The sequence below is a fragment of the Drosophila simulans genome, chromosome 3L, assembly GCF_016746395.2.
Source record: "Drosophila simulans strain w501 chromosome 3L, Prin_Dsim_3.1, whole genome shotgun sequence".
Classification (NCBI taxonomy): Eukaryota; Metazoa; Arthropoda; class Insecta; order Diptera; family Drosophilidae; genus Drosophila; species Drosophila simulans.
Window position 1 is genome coordinate 19,155,989 of NC_052522.2, and position 19,480 is coordinate 19,175,468.

The following is a 19,480-nucleotide window of genomic DNA, read 5'->3' on the forward strand; positions in this document are numbered from 1 at the left end:
CTTTTTTTGATTTGAGAAACTGTATTGTATAATTGTACCAAGGTAGCTTGGTAAAATCTGTAAGTGAGCCATAATGAAACCAATAAACACGAACCCTAATGAAAAAGTCTTGCTAATTACTCGAAAATATGCATTAAAAACTTTTCGCCCACAGCGGCAGAAGATGATAATAAACCAGGGTGTGGATGCCATCCAGGCGCAGAACTTGATATTGAATCAATTATAAGGAAAACTCGGCAAGGCAATGATGCAACAAATTAAAACGCATACGAAGCGAGCTAATGAAATTCTAAGGCTCAAATGGTTGGGAAAGCCACCTTCCTCCTCAAAGAAATGGGGAAGTTTTTGGGGCCATGCCCCAACTGCTCCTATGGACAAGGGCGGAAATTACCGAAAAATTGTGCCGAGTAGATGAACAACAACAATAAACTTGGCGCAAAAAAATAAGGCAAGTGGAGTTAAAAGTTAAGCCAGCAAATGAAGATGGTGGATGGTACTGGAAGTGGAAAGGAAGATTCGGATGAATGGGAAGTGCAGGGAACCCGCTCCTGATGTACGGCCTATCGCACATATAGATACATAGGGAAAAAAATGTATCCTTTAGATATTAGATAATATAAGATAATATTTACAAGGAAATGTATCTTGGAATTTGTAGATACACATGGAAATGTTTTTATATTGCAATAATTTCCCATCCGGCTCTTATTAAGGTTAGCTTTTATTTAAAGCCTACTTTTCTCTCAGTGTACATGTGAGTTTCCCAGACCCACACACACGCACAAAGCTCAGAGGCAAAGAGACAGATGGCGGGGCGAACTTCAAGCGCAATTTTACGCAACAACAAAAAGTTTAATTGAGGATAAACTTTGCTGCGTTTGCGCTGCTGTTGAAAATCAACCAACGTCGACATGGAAAATTTCCCCAACCCGGGAAAATCGTGGCAAACTTTGTTGGGGGGGGTGGGGGGTGATGTTGGCGGAAAGAGGCTTTTGTAGTGTAGGAATCGCGTGTATGTTTGCCTCTTATCTCTTTTGCCGTTTAAGTTTTCGCTTTCTACCCGACATTACTTTCTTAATTTCCTTTTTTCCCTATGTGGCGTTGCTTCCGCCCAAATTTTTGGCTTTAAGGTAACATGACTATTGTGCCTTTAACTTGAAAAGTGGAAACACGACCACAATTTGAACATTTATTGGGCATTCATTGCGCTTCGCTTCTTGCATTGTTTGTCAAATGCCAAATGAATGGCAAATATCGATGAAAGGGAAATGAAAAACGATTCGATCCCAGAGTGGCCTTCTCCACGACCTGAGCCACCTATAAACCCACTCGGGCACCCACTTATCCCCAGAAAAACCACATGCACACACACACACACATCACCAATGTGCCATAACTCGTCCTTAGAACCATAGACGAAGCCAATGTGGGACAATGAAACACAAATGACCTGGATAAAAGCGACGACGCGACACAAACGATTGACTCTCTATGAGTGGCCAGAATTTTTTTAGGGGATTCGGAAGGTATGGGATGCGGAGAATATAGCCGGGCATCCAAATACCCTTTAAGTTCTATACATATGAAATATATGTATCTAATATTTCTAAGAAGAAAGTAAATGTAACATAACCAATTGTTTTAAAATGCCATTAGTTCTTATATATAAAAAATAAACAATTTAAATATTAAATGTATCAAATGATGTCCACCAAAGTTCTTTTAATATTTAAACGTGTTAAACAATGTTCCAACTCTTGATATAAAAACTATTATTAACAGTTTTTGAATACCAGTTCAATTTTTTCTACCGTTGTGTGATGTAATTTGAAAAGAATACGTTTGCGAAAAAAGCTAATAGCCAGATCTTTTTCTGCACCATAAATCTTTTTGTCAAAGGGCTTTAACCAAATACCTGAAAAACCAGACAGCCAAACCAACAAGAGCGAACAATTCAGTACCACTTTTTTTTTACCAATTTTAACGAGTTTTATTAAGGGCTATCAGTCATTGAACACACAAACGGTTGCTTAATCCCGGGGTATGCGATTTTCCCTTTACCACAAAGCGGGCGCGGCATAGTTCAAAGGTGCTGGGGCATAACCCAGTGGAGCCGCGTATTTGGCCAAAACGGGCGCAGCATAGGGATGGGCGTACGGAGCAGCGAAGGGGGTGGCAATGGGAGCAGCAAATGGAGCCACTCTGTTGAGGATGGGAGCAGCCAGAGGAGCAGCGACTGGAGCGGGAAGAGGAGCGGCGAAAGCAACGGGAGCTGGAGCGCGCAGGGGAGCTGCTAGGGTCCTCACAACTGGAGCAGGAGCCACCGGAACTTGGGCGATCACTGGGGCAGCGGCGATGCCGTTGAAGGTCCTGGCCACGACTTGGCTACTGGCGGCAGTGACCACGGGAGCGGGGGCAGCAATCAGCGGAGCAGGCAGAGCTGCCAGAGGAGTGTGCAGCAATCCTGGCTTGGCAGCCACACAGGCGATCAGGGCGCAGATGACAACGGCCTAAAAATAGAAGAAATAAGATAGTTAACTACATATACTTCAGCTACTTGGCAATCCCAAACTAACGTATTTGAACATGATGGCTTAATGGTTTTTGGTTTTCTGATTTGAAGCTAAGCTTGGATTGACTTGAAAGCAAAGAGCTGACTGATGACAGTCGAAGGCAGACCGCGGCGTATTTATACCACTCAGTGTCCCACGCGACGGCTACTTAATATTCCGAGTGCGCCGCAACCCATTGGGCCATTATTAGTGTCTGAAAAATATTAGTTGGTAGTTCGCATGGTTTAGGTCTTCGAGGGACGGAATAAAACCCGAAGGGCAGTCAATTGCACTCGCCGACTAATTATACAGAAATGGTTTTTAAATGCAATTCGGATTTCATGGGGAATTTACTACTGTTGGTAGGATGTGGTTGATGCCAACAAGTGGGTTAATAGCTGTTGGTAAGCATGTTACTACATTTTCTACAACTGTTTTCCGCAACCAAAGCCATCGGAATAGACACTATGTAGATACCCTTTGACCACAAAGGCACAGGTAGAAATTTATTAGCTTTCCGGGTCAGAAATTAGGCAAAAATGGTGATAACAATAATTCAAGTCAACATTTCTCACACTTCAACCTAACCCTTGCTCTTTGGCCCCAGGAATTTTCATTGAAAACCTGTTGGCAGCCACAAAAATATGTATGTATATAGAGACTAGTCCAGGCTTCCCGGCCAATTAAGCATTTTGAACACGTGCCGGCTTCGGTCAGCAGTAGAAAGCACACATGAACACACTCGAATGATTTGGGGAACTCCTCTGCTGGCCGGGGACATTGCAACATTTATTGTTTTGGCCATCCGGGTCAAGGTTGTAGAGCGATTGTGGTTGACTGACCTTTGCTATTTGTTTAGGGATCTCGGGGATGAGGGGCTCCATTTGCAGGGATGGTAAAGCAGCACTATTTATTCTTTTCTTATTTAAATGACTTCCATTAACTCAGCTCGCAATTTAAAAACTTGTATGTGACTTAGTCAATTAATCAATTGAAACACGCAATATGTGCGAGAATATCTAACTAACATAACCTTTAAATCGATTCAGATTCATCATATTTTGCTTAATAATATATACATAATAGTTAACAATTATCTTAATAGAATCATATTAGTACACAAATAAAAAGAGAGACAAACTCTTGTATAATTTTGGAAAATATTTGGAAAAGCCTTGATCTCAATTCACTTTCAGTTTTATTTACTACTCTATAATAATACCACGCTTTTTACAGTTAGCCGATGCGGTGTGCTCTGTGAATGCTAATTCTTTAGCGGACCGTCACGTTCTCTTCGGAATCCACAATTTAAACAAGTGAGAATGCTACAGGCAAGAGTTGCGACTATTGGGTACCTCTTATCGAGCTAAGGGACAGAGGCGTTGGGACAGACAGACGAAAGAACAGACTTGAACCTGATCAATACTGCAGAAATCAGAAGATCTCCTTTCCTCTGTTACATACGTTTAAACAATATAGTATGCCCGATTAATGGGTATTATTAAGTGAAATCCGTTTCACACAGTATTCTTTTTATATAAGTATGCCATAAATAGGTATACTTCTTTATATTGGTATTTCCTGTTGCTAACCTTTTCTGTTTTCAGCACACTTATCAATTACTAAGAAATATGTTAATAAATACAATATTCGGAATCCCTTTAAACTTAAAAACTGAGTATATCATTACAGCGTAAAATCTTAACATCTAACTGAAATTTAGTAAGCAATCAAGAAAGGATTGTATCTTTCAACCTAATGGGTTGTTTTTCCGTGCACACCGTAGAATTAAAATTTGTTCGTAACTACGAATCTTAAACTGCCTATTACCGTTAAATTAAAATGTCTTTACTTTTTTAAGCCCTTGATTTTTTTCAATTAGCCCTGGAAAGTTCATTGCCCGACCTCGAATGCTCTGCGCCCTTGACTTAATTACCTATTTCATTCGCCAACAACTTCAAAACAAACCATTTTGGCCACTTTTAAATATCACGCATCCAGCGACGGCAGCCGGTGGCCAATAACTTGTCCACTGGCTACGTGATCTGCATCCGCAAACGAGGCGTTGGAGTTCCAGAAGCCAGTCATTACTGTTGTTTATGAGCACGGCCAGCTGTAAGTGGCTAATTCAATTTAAATTGTCCGGTAGTCCCCAGTACCACTGGCCCATTGAAGTAACTTCTACTGATTTATCTCATTTTTTTCGTATTTTATTGATCAGTCGACGTTCTTACAGAAGAACTGGAGCGGCAGCCGGAAGCGCTTTATAAGCCAATGGAGAAGTGTAAGCCAGAGGAGCGGAGTAGGCCAAAGGAGAAGCGTAGGCCAAAGGAGCAGCAGCGTACTTGGCCACCACAGGAGCAGCAGCGTACTTGGCCACAACTGGAGAAGCCAAAGGAGCAGCAACGGGAGCAATCACAGGAGCAGCGGCGATTCCATTGTAGTTCCTGGCGATCACCTGGCTACTGGTGGCGGTCACAACTGGAGCGGGAGCAGCTACCACGGCAGCAGGAGCAGAGTAGGCCAGAGGAGCAGAGTAAGCCAGAGGAGCAGTGTATGCCAGGGGAGCACCCAGGAGTCCAGGCTTGGCAGCAGCACAGGCGACGAGAGCGAGAACGACGACGGCCTGTGAATAAAATGCGATTAGTAAATAGGGCAGCGAGCAAAGATTCCAAACTTACGGATTTGAACATTTTGATTATGGATCTGGTGCTTTAGGTTCGAAAACTTGAACTTGTCTGATGCCGTCCAACACATTCCATACCACTATTTATACGCCGTATCGGGACTGCTTCTGTGACCTCAGGCAATCGCATTCAGTGGCCACCAAGAGTTATTCCACATTCTGCAGTTAGCAGTGGGAAATCACATAAACTACGCAAAGTGCAAATGGTAAATGGTAAATGGTAACGGGAGACTGTCACCGCATTTAAATGAACTGAATGCGTGCGATCATGAGTCAGAGCACACATTCGGGTATAAATATGCTCCACGCAGAGCAGTGGTATATCAAAAAGTTTCTAGCCTTCCAAAGAAGCAAGACAACGAAATATTCCACCATGTTCAAATACGTACGTTCTTCAGAAAGGACCCCCAAAGGATTAAACTAATCAAGCTGATTTGTTCACAGGCCGTCGTCGTTCTCGCTCTCGTCGCCTGCGCTGCTGCCAAGCCTGGACTCCTGGGTGCTCCCCTGGCATACACTGCTCCTCTGGCTTACTCTGCTCCTGCTGCCGTGGTAGCTGCTCCCGCTCCAGTTGTGACCGCCACCAGTAGCCAGGTGATCGCCAGGAACTACAATGGAATCGCCGCTGCTCCTGTGATTGCTCCCGTTGCTGCTCCTCTGGCTGCTCCACTGGTGGCCAAGTACGCGGCTGCTCCTCTGGCTGCTCCAGTAGTGGCCAAGTACGCGGCCGCTCCTCTGGCTGCACCTCTGGCCTACTCCTCGCCATTGGCTTACTCCGCACCACTGAGCTACGCCGCTGCTCCTGCACCATTTCTCATCTAAATGTTTACGCTGTGATTATCTAGGACGATAAATGAATATATATAAACGCTTATATCGATTATATGACCTCACAAAATTTCTGAAGTACTGGATCTTTGGAGTTGCAAAAAGCCATATACTTGTAGAATAACAGGGTATATGGGTCAAAACACTTGCACTGCGTCTATTCATGCTTATTCTTAACCTTCTACCATGCGGACAGACGGACATGGCCAGATCGACTCGGATATTGATCCTGATCAAAAATGTATATACTGTATATGGTCGGAAACGCTTCCTTCTGCCTGTTACATACTTTTCAACGAATCTAGTGTACTCTTTTACTCTACGAGTAACGGGTATAAAATGTACAAGAGAGAACGCTATAGTAAAGTTATTCGACTATCAGATACCAGATACCACTAGTGGGAGTGGGAGATAGAACAAAATTTACACAAATTATATGAAACAAAATTTAAAAATTTTTTTTTTCAATTTAGGCGGTTTGAGTGGGCGTATCAATCTTCAAAATACCTTGCCCTGCGCCTACTCCTCTAAAATCTTCATGCCCAATCCAAACGGTCTAGCTTAAATAGTTCCCAAGATCCCGCCGTTCATCCCAACTGTCCAAAGAAAAATATACATTCTGCTGTCCTTCAAGAGGCGGACATGGACAAATCAACTCGGCTGGTGATCCTGATCAAAATGTGCGATATTGGTTATGTGGGTTGGTGGGTGGTCTTGGCCCGGATCCGCAGCCTAGTTTCATTCTAACGACTATCGACATGACTGCGTGCTATGGGCAAGAAGAAAAGAGGGCGGCTAATCGCCATCCGCGACACAGACAACGGACAGAAAGATTCTTTTAAACTCATATAGTGTAAGATGTATAATAGCCGAGGTAAAAGATATTTAAGTTCAGTCGTCGTTTGGCTGTTTTGAAAGGCATAAAGCATAATAGAAGGCCCAGGAAAGCCTAATTATCAGTGAGAGTATCCTATAAACACATTCTGCATCAAATTCACAAAGTTCCATGCACACAAAACAAAGTGATATTCACATGTTATATTGCCAATTAATCTCACAATATCTTTGTTCTCAGTGGAATGTAAGATAGCCGAGGTAAAAGATATTTAAGTTCAGTTGTCGTTTGGCAGTTTGAAAGGCAGAAAACAAGGGAGAAAGCCCAGAAAAGCCTAATCATCAGTGAGAGTATCCTATAAACACATTCATTTTAAGAACGATTATATCTAATTTTAAACATGTTTAAAGCATGTAATATTTTTTTTTTAATATCGGTTAATGTTTATTTTTATTATTTAATGTAACAAAGTTTAAGAGAAAAGACAACCCGACTACTTCTACTTTCAATGACTTATCCGCCTTTCCACAACTCTCGTTGTTTTACCATTCATTTCGATTTCAACTCAGCAACTTAGTTTCGATCATTCCTGCCATCAGACCTCCTGATCCTATCGATAGTTTCCTAGCACACTGCCACCACCATCATTTTTGACATACATTTGTACATTTATTTCGTTGTAAGTAATCACGTGTTGGTAATTTAGAAGAGGATCTGCGCAGGAGCAAACGCGTAGTTGAGTGGTGCGGAGTTGGCCAAACGCGAGGATTAGGCCGATGTAGCAGCCAAAGGAGTAGCAGCGTACTTGGCCACCAGTAGAGCAGCAACGGGAGCAATCTCAGAAGCAGCATCGATGCCATTGTTGTTCCTGGCGATAATCTGGCTACTGGTGGCGGTCTCAGCGCAGGCGACTGGGGGTCCTTTCTAAAAAACGTACGTATTTGAACATGGTGAAATCAAAGACACTAGAATAACAAGATGCGTAACGGCCATATATTGCAGTTTCCCGAATTCCGAGTCTATTAAGCTATACAAATTTATAAAATAAATAAAAATATGAGAACTGTTTATTGCAAAAGTAATATCTTGAGGAACAAAGTGCGGACACACGCAATCAACAATCATTGCCTTATTAATTTTTCACACGTCGCAAGCTGAATACTCTAATGACAAATATTCTAATATAAAATAATTTTTGAAATTTATTTTGGTATACTTTGTACATAAGAACGTTAGGGCAATACAAAACAAGAATTTTTCACAGGGTGCCAATTAAGAGAAAAGACAACCCGACTACTTCTACTTTCAATGACTTATCCGCCTTTCAACAACTCTCGTTGTATTACCATTCATTTCGATTTCAACTCAGCAACTTATTTTCGATCATTCCTGCCATCAGACCTCCTGATCCTATCGATAGTTTCCTAGCACACTGCCACCACCATCATTTTTGACATACATTTGTACATTTATTTCGTTGTAAGTAATCACGTGTTGGTAATTTAGAAGAGGATCTGCGCAGGAGCAAACGCGTAGTTGAGTGGTGCGGAGTTGGCCAAACGCGAGGATTAGGCCGATGTAGCAGCCAAAGGAGTAGCAGCGTACTTGGCCACCAGTAGAGCAGCAACGGGAGCAATCTCAGAAGCAGCATCGATGCCATTGTTGTTCCTGGCGATAATCTGGCTACTGGTGGCGGTCTCAGCGCAGGCGACTGGGGGTCCTTTCTAAAAAACGTACGTATTTGAACATGGTGAAATCAAAGACACTAGAATAACAAGATGCGTAACGCCATACGATGTTTTGGCACACGATTTTTTCGGCGTGGCTCTAGAGGTGGCTCCAGGCTCTCTCGAGTTTTTGTTCAAGAGCGAGAGAGCGGAGAGCTCTACAGCAATTGACAGCAGACAACTCTATGCGTGCACACGTGTACTCACGCATTGTAAAATTGAGAAAATGTGCCCTTTACCATAGATGTTCTTAGCCTTTAAATCTATATTATATTTGATTAATTGGCACCCTGTGAAAAATTCTTGTTTTGCATTGCCCTAATGTACAAAATATACCAACATAAATTAAATATAAAATAATAATAAATATAAATAAAAATTACTTTATATTAGAATATTTGTTATTAGAGTATTCAGCTTGCGACGTGTGAAAAATTAAAAAGGCAATGATTGTTGATTGCGTGTGTGCGCAATTTGTTCCTCAAGATATTACTTTTGCAATAAACAGTTCTCATATTTTTATTTATTTTATAAATTTGTATAGCTTAATAGACTCGGAATTCGGGAAACTGCATAGTGCCAAACCAATGTATGGCCGTTACGGATCTTGTTATTCTAGTGTCTTTGGTGAAATATTTCGTTGTCTTGCTTCTTCGGAAGGCTTTGATATCCCACTGCTCTTCGTGGAGCATATTTATACACGAATGTGCGCTCATTTAAATGCGTTGACTTTGCCGTAGTTTATGTGATTTCCCACTGCTGACTGCAGAAGGTGGAATAACTCTTGGTGGCCACTGAATGCGACTGCCTGAGGTCACAGACACAGTCCCGATGCGGCGTATAAAGAGTGGTATGGAATGTGTTGTGCCGTGACAAGATCAAGATTCCGAACCGAAAGCAACAGATCCATAATCAAAATGTTAATTGTTAAAATCCGTAAGTTTGGAATCTTAGCTTTCTGTCCTATTTACTAATTGTATTTTATTCACAGGCCGTCCTTGCCTTGGCTATCGTGGCCTGCATCCCTGGCAAGCCTGGACTCCTTGGTGCGCCTTTGGCCTACACTGTTGACGTGGCTTACTCTCCTCCTCTGACTCACTCTGGTCCCGCTGTCGTGGTAGCTGCTCTCGCTCCAGGTGTGTCCGCTGCCAGTAGTCAAGTTACCACTCGGAACCACATGACCTACTCCTCGCCTTTGGCTTACTCCGCAGCACTGAGCTACGCCGCAGCTTCTGCATCGCTCCTTATCTAAATTACTAAGCTGTGATCACCTCGGAGACAACGATAATAAATGATGAAATAATAAAACGTTATTCAATTGTATATTCTCTTTTAACACGTTTCAAATGAATATTTATTTCAATGAAAAATTGGCTCTGAACGTACACGAAAATGATTGCTAGAAAATTTCCCAGCATTGATAAACAATAATTCCGAGAATACACTCTAAGGACATCGAACAACTGATACTTTTCTTAATCACAGTCCTAATCTGTTGAATCTAAATTAACTGCCAATTTCAAAAGTAATGTAGTGATTCAGGAAATATTGGTGTTTCGCTAAATGATTACCGAAATACTTGAGTTTCGTCTACGTTTCTAAATAAAATTGTAAAACAAGCGATATTACAATTATACCCGTTACTTGTTGGAAAGTATGTAACAGGCAGAAGGAAGCGTTTCCGTACCATATAAAGTATATATATTTTTGATCAGGATTAATAGTCGAGTCTATGAGCCATGTCCGTCTTTCCGTATGAACGTCGAGATCTCAGGAACTATAAAAGCTGGAAGGTTGAGATTTAGAATACAGATTCTAGAAACAAAGACTCAGTGCCACGACCACTCTAAAGCCCACAAACCGCACAAAACTGACACGTCCAAATTTTTGAAAAATTATTGAATACATTTTCACAACCTATTAATCGCATAAATTTTTATCGATTTGCCAAAAAACTTCTTTCCACACCCACTCTAACGCCCCAAAGCCGCCATATCGGGCACGCCCACACTTTTGAACAGTTTTTAAATTTTGTTCTCATTTTATTCCCCAATATCTATAGATATTCCAGAAAAATTATTAATTTTCGCGGGTATCTGATAGTCGTTTTAGTCTTGTTTTTAGCTTTTATAGCTCCCGAGATTTCGACGTTCATCCGGACGAACATGTGTTACGTACTTCCAAACGAGTCTAGTATACCCTGTTAATCTACGAATATCGGGTTTTTTGCAACTCCAAGGATCCAGTAATTCAGCAATTTTGTGAGGTCATATAATCGATATAAGCGTTCATTTTTAATATATTTATCGTCCTAGATAATCACAGCATACAAATTTAAATGAGAAATGGTGCGGGAGCAGCGGCGTAGCTCAGTGGTGCGGAGTAAGCCAATGGCGAGGAGTAGGCCAGTGGTGCAGCCAGAGGAGCGGCCGCGTACTTGGCCACTACTGGAGCAGCCAAAGGAGCAGCAACGGGAGCAATCACAGGAGCAGCGGCGATTCCATTGTAGTTCCTGGCGATCACCTGGCTACTGGTGGCGGTCACAACTGGAGCGGGAGCAGCTACCACGGCAGCAGGAGCAGAGTAAGCCAGAGGAGCAGTGTATGCCAGGGGAGCACCCAGGAGTCCAGGCTTGGCAGCAGCGCAGGCAACGAGAGCGAGAACGACGACGGCCTGTGAACAAATCAGCTTGATTAGTTTAATCCTTTGGGGGTCCTTTCTGAAGAACGTACGTATTTGAACATGGTGGAATATTTCGTTGTCTTGCTTCTTTGGAAGGCTAGAAACTGTTTGATATACCACTGCTCTGCGTGGAGCATATTTATACCCGAATGTGTGCTCTGACTCATGATCGCACGCATTCAGTTCATTTAAATGCGGTGACAGTCTCCCGTTACCATTTACCATTTACCATTTGCACTTTGCGTAGTTTATGTGATTTCCCACTGCTAACTGCAGAATGTGGAATAACTCTTGGTGGCCACTGAATGCGATTGCCTGAGGTCACAGAAGCAGTCCCGATACGGCGTATAAATAGTGGTATGGAATGTGTTGGACGGCATCAGACAAGTTCAAGTTTTCGAACCTAAAGCACCAGATCCATAATCAAAATGTTCAAATCCGTAAGTTTGGAATCTTTGCTCGCTGCCCTATTTACTAATCGCATTTTATTCACAGGCCGTCGTCGTTCTCGCTCTCGTCGCCTGCGCTGCTGCCAAGCCTGGACTCCTGGGTGCTCCCCTGGCATACACTGCTCCTCTGGCTTACTCTGCTCCTCTGGCCTACTCTGCTCCTGCTGCCGTGCTAGCTGCTCCCGCTCCAGTTGTGACCGCCACCAGTAGCCAGGTGATCGCCAGGAACTACAATGGAATCGCCTCTGCTCCTGTAATTGCTCCCGTCGCTGCTCCCCTGGCTTCTCCAGTTGTGGCCAAGTACGCTGCTGCTCCTGTGGTGGCCAAGTACGCTACTGCTCCTTTGGCCTACTCTTCCCCCTTGGCTTACACCTCGCCTTTGGCATACAGTGCCCTGCCATCAGCTCCTGTTCTTCTTTAGAAAACTTTTAAAGTAATAAAAAAATCAAACGAACTCCAAGTTCTCCCACTTTTTTGGGCTTCGCTAATTGGATTTACCGCTGGCATACTAAGAGCGTCGAAATCCACAACATGCTGATGGGGGGACATTTGAAAAATTCAAACGCAGGTCACGTAATGGTCATAAAAATTATTGTCAGCTCAGCGGCAGTTGCTGCAGTCCAATGTTTGTTACATTAAATTGTGCGAAATTGATTTGTAGTATAGGTTTATTTTATTTTTCTGCTTTGAGTACAGACCTTCGAAATTATGTCAAGGTCAAAGCTGACCTGTGACCGATAGGAGCCACAGATTTGGCAGAATCAACCTGTCTTAGAACTGATGGCCCAATTTGTGTTTGGTTGCCTGTTTAAAAAGGTTCTTATTGCACTTGTAAAATATATGTTATACATGAGAAAAAAATCCTTTTTCATACTTTTTCATAACGGTTGCCCCTAGAGTAAATTCCTATATTCAAGGAAAAGTGGATAAAAGGTAAAAGCTGAAGTTCGTGGTAGTGCCATCTAGGAGGAAAGAAGGTTTTGGGCCGCCATCTGGTTGTGTGTCTGGTTTCTAAAACTGGAATCGGAGCAAAAGAAGAATTCTTCGGGTCAGGAATTTCGGACTGAAAGAGGCAACAGAGCTAGTTGTCCAGCAGAATGGCGTGGGATCAGAAAAAGGGTTTGAGAAAAGGGTGGTGATAAGAACATAAAGGGATTTTAGCCATCCCAAACTGCGGTTAGCATAATGCAGACTCGGTGCCCAATATCGTATAACTAATTGGAAGCGGATGCAGTTGAAGTTTCATTGGATTTATGTAGGGTTCAAAATTCCAAGTCGATCGAACTGAACAGCTAGCAAGCAGTAATTAAAAGCGTCCACGTCAGGTTCCAAGTTGGTTTCTTACTTATTTCCGAATTTAATTATTTTTCCACAGAAATTATTCTTTACTATAATAATAAGCACAATAATCTATCATTTAAGTTCAGTAAAAACTCGAGATTTTTACGTTTACTTAAATTGTTATTAGCATGTATTCTAGCTGTTAAACATACAAATTATGTTTTGAAGTCTCTAAATGTTTGCCTCTGACTAGGATGTATGCTCTGTGAGGCGCGGTTAATAACTTTAAGGGGCCATTCTGGATGAGGATCCTTTTTGGGTCTTAGGTATAGAATGGCCAATGCAGGGCGGGCACTATATGAATTTAAAACAATCTTTCCGTCCGTTGTCTGTGTCGTGGATGGCGATTAGCCGCCCTCTTTTCTTCTTGCCCATAGCACGCAGTCATGTCGATAGTCGTTAGAATGAAACTAGGCTGCGGATCCGGGCCAAGACCACCCACCAACCCACATAACCAATATCGCACATTTTGATCAGGATCACCAGCCGAGTTGATTTGTCCATGTCCGCCTCTTGAAGGACAGCAGAATGTATATTTTTCTTTGGACAGTTGGGATGAACGGCGGGATCTTGGGAACTATTTAAGCTAGACCGTTTGGATTGGGCATGAAGATTTTAGAGGAGTAGGCGCAGGGCAAGGTATTTTGAAGATTGATACGCCCACTCAAACCGCCTAAATTGAAAAAAAAAATTTTTAAATTTTGTTTCATATAATTTGTGTAAATTTTGTTCTATCTCCCACTCCCACTAGTGGTATCTGGTATCTGATAGTCGAATAACTTTACTATAGCGTTCTCTCTTGTACATTTTATACCCGTTACTCGTAGAGTAAAAGAGTACACTAGATTCGTTGAAAAGTATGTAACAGGCAGAAGGAAGCGTTTCCGACCATATACAGTATATACATTTTTGATCAGGATCAATATCCGAGTCGATCTGGCCATGTCCGTCTGTCCGCATGGTAGAAGGTTAAGAATAAGCATGAATAGACGCAGTGCAAGTGTTTTGACCCATATACCCTGTTATTCTACAAGTATATGGCTTTTTGCAACTCCAAAGATCCAGTACTTCAGAAATTTTGTGAGGTCATATAATCGATATAAGCGTTTATATACATTCATTTATCGTCCTAGATAATCACAGCGTAAACATTTAGATGAGAAATGGTGCAGGAGCAGCGGCGTAGCTCAGTGGTGCGGAGTAAGCCAATGGCGAGGAGTAGGCCAGAGGTGCAGCCAGAGGAGCGGCCGCGTACTTGGCCACTACTGGAGCAGCCAGAGGAGCAGCAACGGGAGCAATCACAGGAGCAGCGGCGATTCCATTATAGTTCCTGGCGATCACCTGGCTACTGGTGGCGGTCACAACTGGAGCGGGAGCAGCTAGCACGGCAGCAGGAGCAGAGTAGGCCAGAGGAGCAGAGTAAGCCAAAGGAGCAGTGTATGCCAGGGGAGCACCCAGGAGTCCAGGCTTGGCAGCAGCGCAGGCGACGAGAGCGAGAACGACGACGGCCTGTGAATAAAATGCGATTAGTAAATAGGGCAGCGAGCAAAGATTCCAAACTTACGGATTTGAACATTTTGATTATGGATCTGGTGCTTTAGGTTCGAAAACTTGAACTTGTCTGATGCTGTCCAACACATTCCATACCACTATTTATACGCCGTATCGGGACTGCTTCTGTGACCTCAGGCAATCGCATTCAGTGGCCACCAAGAGTTATTCCACATTCTGCAGTTAGCAGTGGGAAATCACATAAACTACGCAAAGTGCAAATGGTAAATGGTAAATGGTAACGGGAGACTGTCACCGCATTTAAATGAACTGAATGCGTGCGATCATGAGTCAGAGCACACATTCGGGTATAAATATGCTCCACGCAGAGCAGTGGTATATCAAACAGTTTCTAGCCTTCCAAAGAAGCAAGACAACGAAATATTCCACCATGTTCAAATACGTACGTTCTTCAGAAAGGACCCCCAAAGGATTAAACTAATCAAGCTGATTTGTTCACAGGCCGTCGTCGTTCTCGCTCTCGTTGCCTGCGCTGCTGCCAAGCCTGGACTCCTGGGTGCTCCCCTGGCATACACTGCTCCTCTGGCTTACTCTGCTCCTGCTGCCGTGGTAGCTGCTCCCGCTCCAGTTGTGGCCGCCACCAGTAGCCAGGTGATCGCCAGGAACTTCAATGGAATCGCCGCTGCTCCTGTGATTGCTCCCGTTGCTGCTCCTTTGGCTGCTCCAGTAGTGGCCAAGTACGCGGCCGCTCCTCTGGCTGCACCACTGGCCTACTCCTCGCCATTGGCTTACTCCGCACCACTGAGCTACGCCGCTGCTCCCGCACCATTTCTCATTTAAATTTGTATGCTGTGATTATCTAGGACGATAAATATATTAAAAATGAACGCTTATATCGATTATATGACCTCACAAAATTGCTGAATTACTGGATCCTTGGAGTTGCAAAAAACCCGATATTCGTAGATTAACAGGGTATACTAGACTCGTTTGGAAGTACGTAACACATGTTCGTCCGGATGAACGTCGAAATCTCGGGAGCTATAAAAGCTAAAAACAAGACTAAAACGACTATCAGATACCCGCGAAAATTAATAATTTTTCTGGAATATCTATAGATATTGGGGAATAAAATGAGAACAAAATTTAAAAACTGTTCAAAAGTGTGGGCGTGCCCGATATGGCGGCTTTGGGGCGTTAGAGTGGGTGTGGAAAGAAGTTTTTTGGCAAATCGATAAAAATTTATGCGATTAATAGGTTGTGAAAATGTATTCAATAATTTTTCAAAAATTTGGACGTGTCAGTTTTGTGCGGTTTGTGGGCTTTAGAGTGGTCGTGGCACTGAGTCTTTGTTTCTAGAATCTGTATTCTAAATCTCAACCTTCCAGCTTTTATAGTTCCTGAGATCTCGACGTTCATACGGAAAGACGGACATGGCTTATCGACTCGACTTACTTCGATACTTTCCAACGAGTAACGGGTATAATTGTAATATCGCTTGTTTTACAATTTTATTTAGAAACGGAGACGCAACTCAAGTATTTCGGTAATCATTTAGCGAAACACCAATATTTCCTGAATCACTACATTACTTTTGAAATTGACAGTTAATTTAGATTCAACAGATTAGGACTGTGATTAAGAAAAGTATCAGTTGTTCGATGTCCTTAGAGTGTATTCTCGGAATTATTGTTTATCAATGCTGGGAAATTTTCTAGCAATCATTTTCGTGTACGTTCAGAGCCAATTTTTCATTGAAATAAATATTCATTTGAAACGTGTTAAAAGAGAATATACAATTGAATAACGTTTTATTATTTCATCATTTATTATCGTTGTCTCCGAGGTGATCACAGCTTAGTAATTTAGATAAGGAGCGATGCAGAAGCTGCGGCGTAGCTCAGTGCTGCGGAGTAAGCCAAAGGCGAGGAGTAGGTCATGGAGCATCCATAGGAGCGGCCGTGTACTTGGCCACAAGTTGATCAGCCACGGGAGCAATCACAAGAGCATGAGCGATGCCATTGTGGTTCCGAGTGGTAACTTGACTACTGGCAGCGGACACACCTGGAGCGAGAGCAGCTACCACGACAGCGGGACCAGAGTGAGTCAGAGGAGGAGAGTAAGCCACGTCAACAGTGTAGGCCAAAGGCGCACCAAGGAGTCCAGGCTTGCCAGGGATGCAGGCCACGATAGCCAAGGCAAGGACGGCCTGTGAATAAAATACAATTAGTAAATAGGACAGAAAGCTAAGATTCCAAACTTACGGATTTTAACAATTAACATTTTGATTATGGATCTGTTGCTTTCGGTTCGGAATCTTGATCTTGTCACGGCACAACACATTCCATACCACTCTTTATACGCCGCATCGGGACTGTGTCTGTGACCTCAGGCAGTCGCATTCAGTGGCCACCAAGAGTTATTCCACCTTCTGCAGTCAGCAGTGGGAAATCACATAAACTACGGCAAAGTCAACGCATTTAAATGAGCGCACATTCGTGTATAAATATGCTCCACGAAGAGCAGTGGGATATCAAAGCCTTCCGAAGAAGCAAGACAACGAAATATTTCACCAAAGACACTAGAATAACAAGATCCGTAACGGCCATACATTGGTTTGGCACTGTGCAGTTTCCCGAATTCCGAGTCTATTAAGCTATACAAATTTATAAAATAAATAAAAATATGAGAACTGTTTATTGCAAAAGTAATATCTTGAGGAACAAATTGCGGACACACGCAATCAACAATCATTGCCTTATTAATTTTTCACACGTCGCAAGCTGAATACTCTAATGACAAATATTCTAATATAAAGTAATTTTTGAAATTTATTTTGGTATATTTTGTACATAAGAACGTTAGGGCAATGCAAAACAAGAATTTTTCACAGGGTGCCAATTAATCAAATATAATATAGATTTAAAGGCTAAGAACATCTATGGTAAAGGGCACATTTTCTCAATTTTACAATGCGTGAGTACACGTGTGCACGCATAGAGTTGTCTGCTGTCATTCGCTGTAGAGCTCTCCGCTCTCTCGCTCTTGAACAAAAACTCGAGAGAGCCTGGAGCCACCTCTAGAGCCACGCCGAAAAAATCGTGTGCCAAAACATCGTATGGCGTTACGCATCTTGTTATTCTAGTGTCTTTGATTTCACCATGTTCAAATACGTACGTTTTTTAGAAAGGACCCCCAGTCGCCTGCGCTGAGACCGCCACCAGTAGCCAGATTATCGCCAGGAACAACAATGGCATCGATGCTGCTTCTGGGATTGCTCCCGTTGCTGCTCTACTGGTGGCCAAGTACGCTGCTACTCCTTTGGCTGCTGCATCGGCCTAATCCTCGCGTTTGGCCAACTCCGCACCACTCAACTACGCGTTTGCTCCTGCGCAGATCCTCTTCTAAATTACCAACACGTGATTACTTACAACGAAATAAATGTACAAATGTATGTCAAAAATGATGGTGGTGGCAGTGTGCTAGGAACCTATCGATAGGATCAGTAGGTCTGATGGCAGGAATGATCGAAAATAAGTTGCTGAGTTGAAATCGAAATGAATGGTAATACAACGAGAGTTGTGGAAAGGCGGATAAGTCATTGAAAGTAGAAGTAGTCGGGTTGTCTTTTCTCTTAAACTTTGTTACATTAAATAATAAAAATAAACATTAACCAATATTTAAAAAATTTTTATATGTATTAAATATGTTTAAAACTAGATATAATCGTTCTTAAAATGAATGTGTTTATAGGATACTCTCACTGATGATTAGGCTTTTCTGGGCTTTCTCCCTTGTTTTCTGCCTTTCAAACTGCCAAGCGACGACTGAACTTAAATATCTTTTACCTCGGCTATCTTACATTCCACTGAGAACAAAGATATTGTGAGATTAATTGGCAATATAACATGTGATATATTATTTTTTCTGTGTGCATTGAACTTTGTGGATTCAATGCAGAATATTTTGATAGAAACAAATTTGTTAAAAACATAGATACCAATAGCCAATCGTCTATGAGAAAATACATTTTCTGTCATTTTTTCAGCGTGATTCAAGCACTTTCTTCGTGGGCACATGGTTTTTGTTAGTTTCGGCTCTCGGCTTATCTAAAACGCTTTCATGGCGCATTTCATGCATTGATGCACAATTTAAATAGCCATTTTTGGGTTCCCGCGTTCAGATAGGAGTTGGCAGTTCCTTGCCAGCTGCCAGAAGCCAAAAGAAGAGCCGGAAAAATCCCCGGCATATATGTTATCGCCTGCCACGGGCTGGAAATCCCCACATCCTCAAGGATTTGCGCGTTGGCGCTTCTTTTCCTTTTTCGGTGGCCGCGTTTCCTCTTCATGGGCTGCCTTTAATTTGATTACTTACAGCTGGTGATTACCGAAACAGGAAAAGCAATAATTCCGAAGCTCAACAAACCCGCTGTATAATGAAGTTTACACACCAGGTCACCAAGTCACGGTACGACCAAAAAATCTGCAACTGCAAGCAACAAAAATATTTGCGAAAAGTGTTAGGAAAAAGTGTAAACGCGACTTTTGCGTTCTCTCGTCTAAATAATTAAAAGTTCGCCCTTGCCCAACGTCCACGCCCCTTTTTTTGCCGACTGCCTTTTTGTTTGCCATTTTGTAATTGCTGTTAATGGCAAAAACAAGCAAAATGCTACACAACCTCGACTGTGGAAATCCGGGAGCGAAAAGGCTCCCAACTTACACGAAATTTGCATTAAAAAACCAGTGCTTGTAGAGTAGCGGGCTTACAAATATGTTTTTATTTTCCGCACCGAATGCCTAAACACCCTTAATAAGCATTACTGCAATGAGAGCCATCACTTAATCCATAATAAGTAGTATTCAGGTTTC

General features: G+C 42.5%; 6 protein-coding genes and 3 pseudogenes across 6 annotated transcripts; 3 read left to right on the top strand and 6 right to left on the bottom strand.

Moving 5' to 3' along the window:
- Positions 1 to 1,975: 1,975 nt before the first annotated feature.
- On the bottom strand, positions 1,976 to 5,393 carry LOC6738680 (cuticle protein 16.5-like). The gene is made up of 5 exons (XM_039293296.2): positions 5,234 to 5,393; positions 4,787 to 5,178; positions 4,521 to 4,597; positions 2,577 to 2,593; positions 1,976 to 2,510 (listed from the first exon to the last, which is right to left on the bottom strand). Exons 1-5 carry the CDS (start codon positions 5,243 to 5,245, stop codon positions 2,058 to 2,060), a joined length of 951 nt encoding a protein of 316 aa, XP_039149230.1. The 5' UTR covers positions 5,246 to 5,393; the 3' UTR covers positions 1,976 to 2,057.
- Positions 5,394 to 5,527: 134 nt separating this feature from the next.
- On the top strand, positions 5,528 to 6,123 carry LOC120284825 (cuticle protein 70, isoforms A and B-like). Its single transcript, XM_039294213.1, has 2 exons — positions 5,528 to 5,623; positions 5,683 to 6,123. The coding sequence occupies exons 1-2, from the start codon at positions 5,537 to 5,539 to the stop codon at positions 6,058 to 6,060; spliced, it is 465 nt and encodes a 154-aa protein (XP_039150147.1). The 5' UTR covers positions 5,528 to 5,536; the 3' UTR covers positions 6,061 to 6,123.
- Positions 6,124 to 7,561: 1,438 nt separating this feature from the next.
- Positions 7,562 to 7,894, bottom strand: LOC6738683 (annotated as a pseudogene).
- A 467-nt stretch (positions 7,895 to 8,361) lies between these two features.
- LOC120284740 lies at positions 8,362 to 9,807 on the bottom strand (annotated as a pseudogene).
- A 1,083-nt stretch (positions 9,808 to 10,890) lies between these two features.
- On the bottom strand, positions 10,891 to 11,455 carry LOC6738682 (cuticle protein 38). Its single transcript, XM_016171721.2, has 2 exons — positions 11,361 to 11,455; positions 10,891 to 11,301 (listed from the first exon to the last, which is right to left on the bottom strand). The coding sequence occupies exons 1-2, from the start codon at positions 11,445 to 11,447 to the stop codon at positions 10,963 to 10,965; spliced, it is 426 nt and encodes a 141-aa protein (XP_016032507.2). The 5' UTR covers positions 11,448 to 11,455; the 3' UTR covers positions 10,891 to 10,962.
- Positions 11,456 to 11,630: 175 nt separating this feature from the next.
- Positions 11,631 to 12,213, top strand: LOC6738681 (cuticle protein 67). Its single transcript, XM_016169251.3, has 2 exons — positions 11,631 to 11,750; positions 11,806 to 12,213. Exons 1-2 carry the CDS (start codon positions 11,739 to 11,741, stop codon positions 12,178 to 12,180), a joined length of 387 nt encoding a protein of 128 aa, XP_016032508.2. The 5' UTR covers positions 11,631 to 11,738; the 3' UTR covers positions 12,181 to 12,213.
- Positions 12,214 to 14,237: 2,024 nt separating this feature from the next.
- Positions 14,238 to 14,759, bottom strand: LOC120284827 (calphotin-like). Its single transcript, XM_039294216.1, has 2 exons — positions 14,665 to 14,759; positions 14,238 to 14,609 (listed from the first exon to the last, which is right to left on the bottom strand). The coding sequence occupies exons 1-2, from the start codon at positions 14,674 to 14,676 to the stop codon at positions 14,253 to 14,255; spliced, it is 369 nt and encodes a 122-aa protein (XP_039150150.1). The 5' UTR covers positions 14,677 to 14,759; the 3' UTR covers positions 14,238 to 14,252.
- Positions 14,760 to 14,959: 200 nt separating this feature from the next.
- Positions 14,960 to 15,524, top strand: LOC120284826 (cuticle protein 38-like). The gene is made up of 2 exons (XM_039294214.1): positions 14,960 to 15,054; positions 15,114 to 15,524. Exons 1-2 carry the CDS (start codon positions 14,968 to 14,970, stop codon positions 15,450 to 15,452), a joined length of 426 nt encoding a protein of 141 aa, XP_039150148.1. The 5' UTR covers positions 14,960 to 14,967; the 3' UTR covers positions 15,453 to 15,524.
- Positions 15,525 to 16,416: 892 nt separating this feature from the next.
- On the bottom strand, positions 16,417 to 16,895 carry LOC120284741 (annotated as a pseudogene).
- Between the last annotated feature and the right edge of the window lie 2,585 nt (positions 16,896 to 19,480).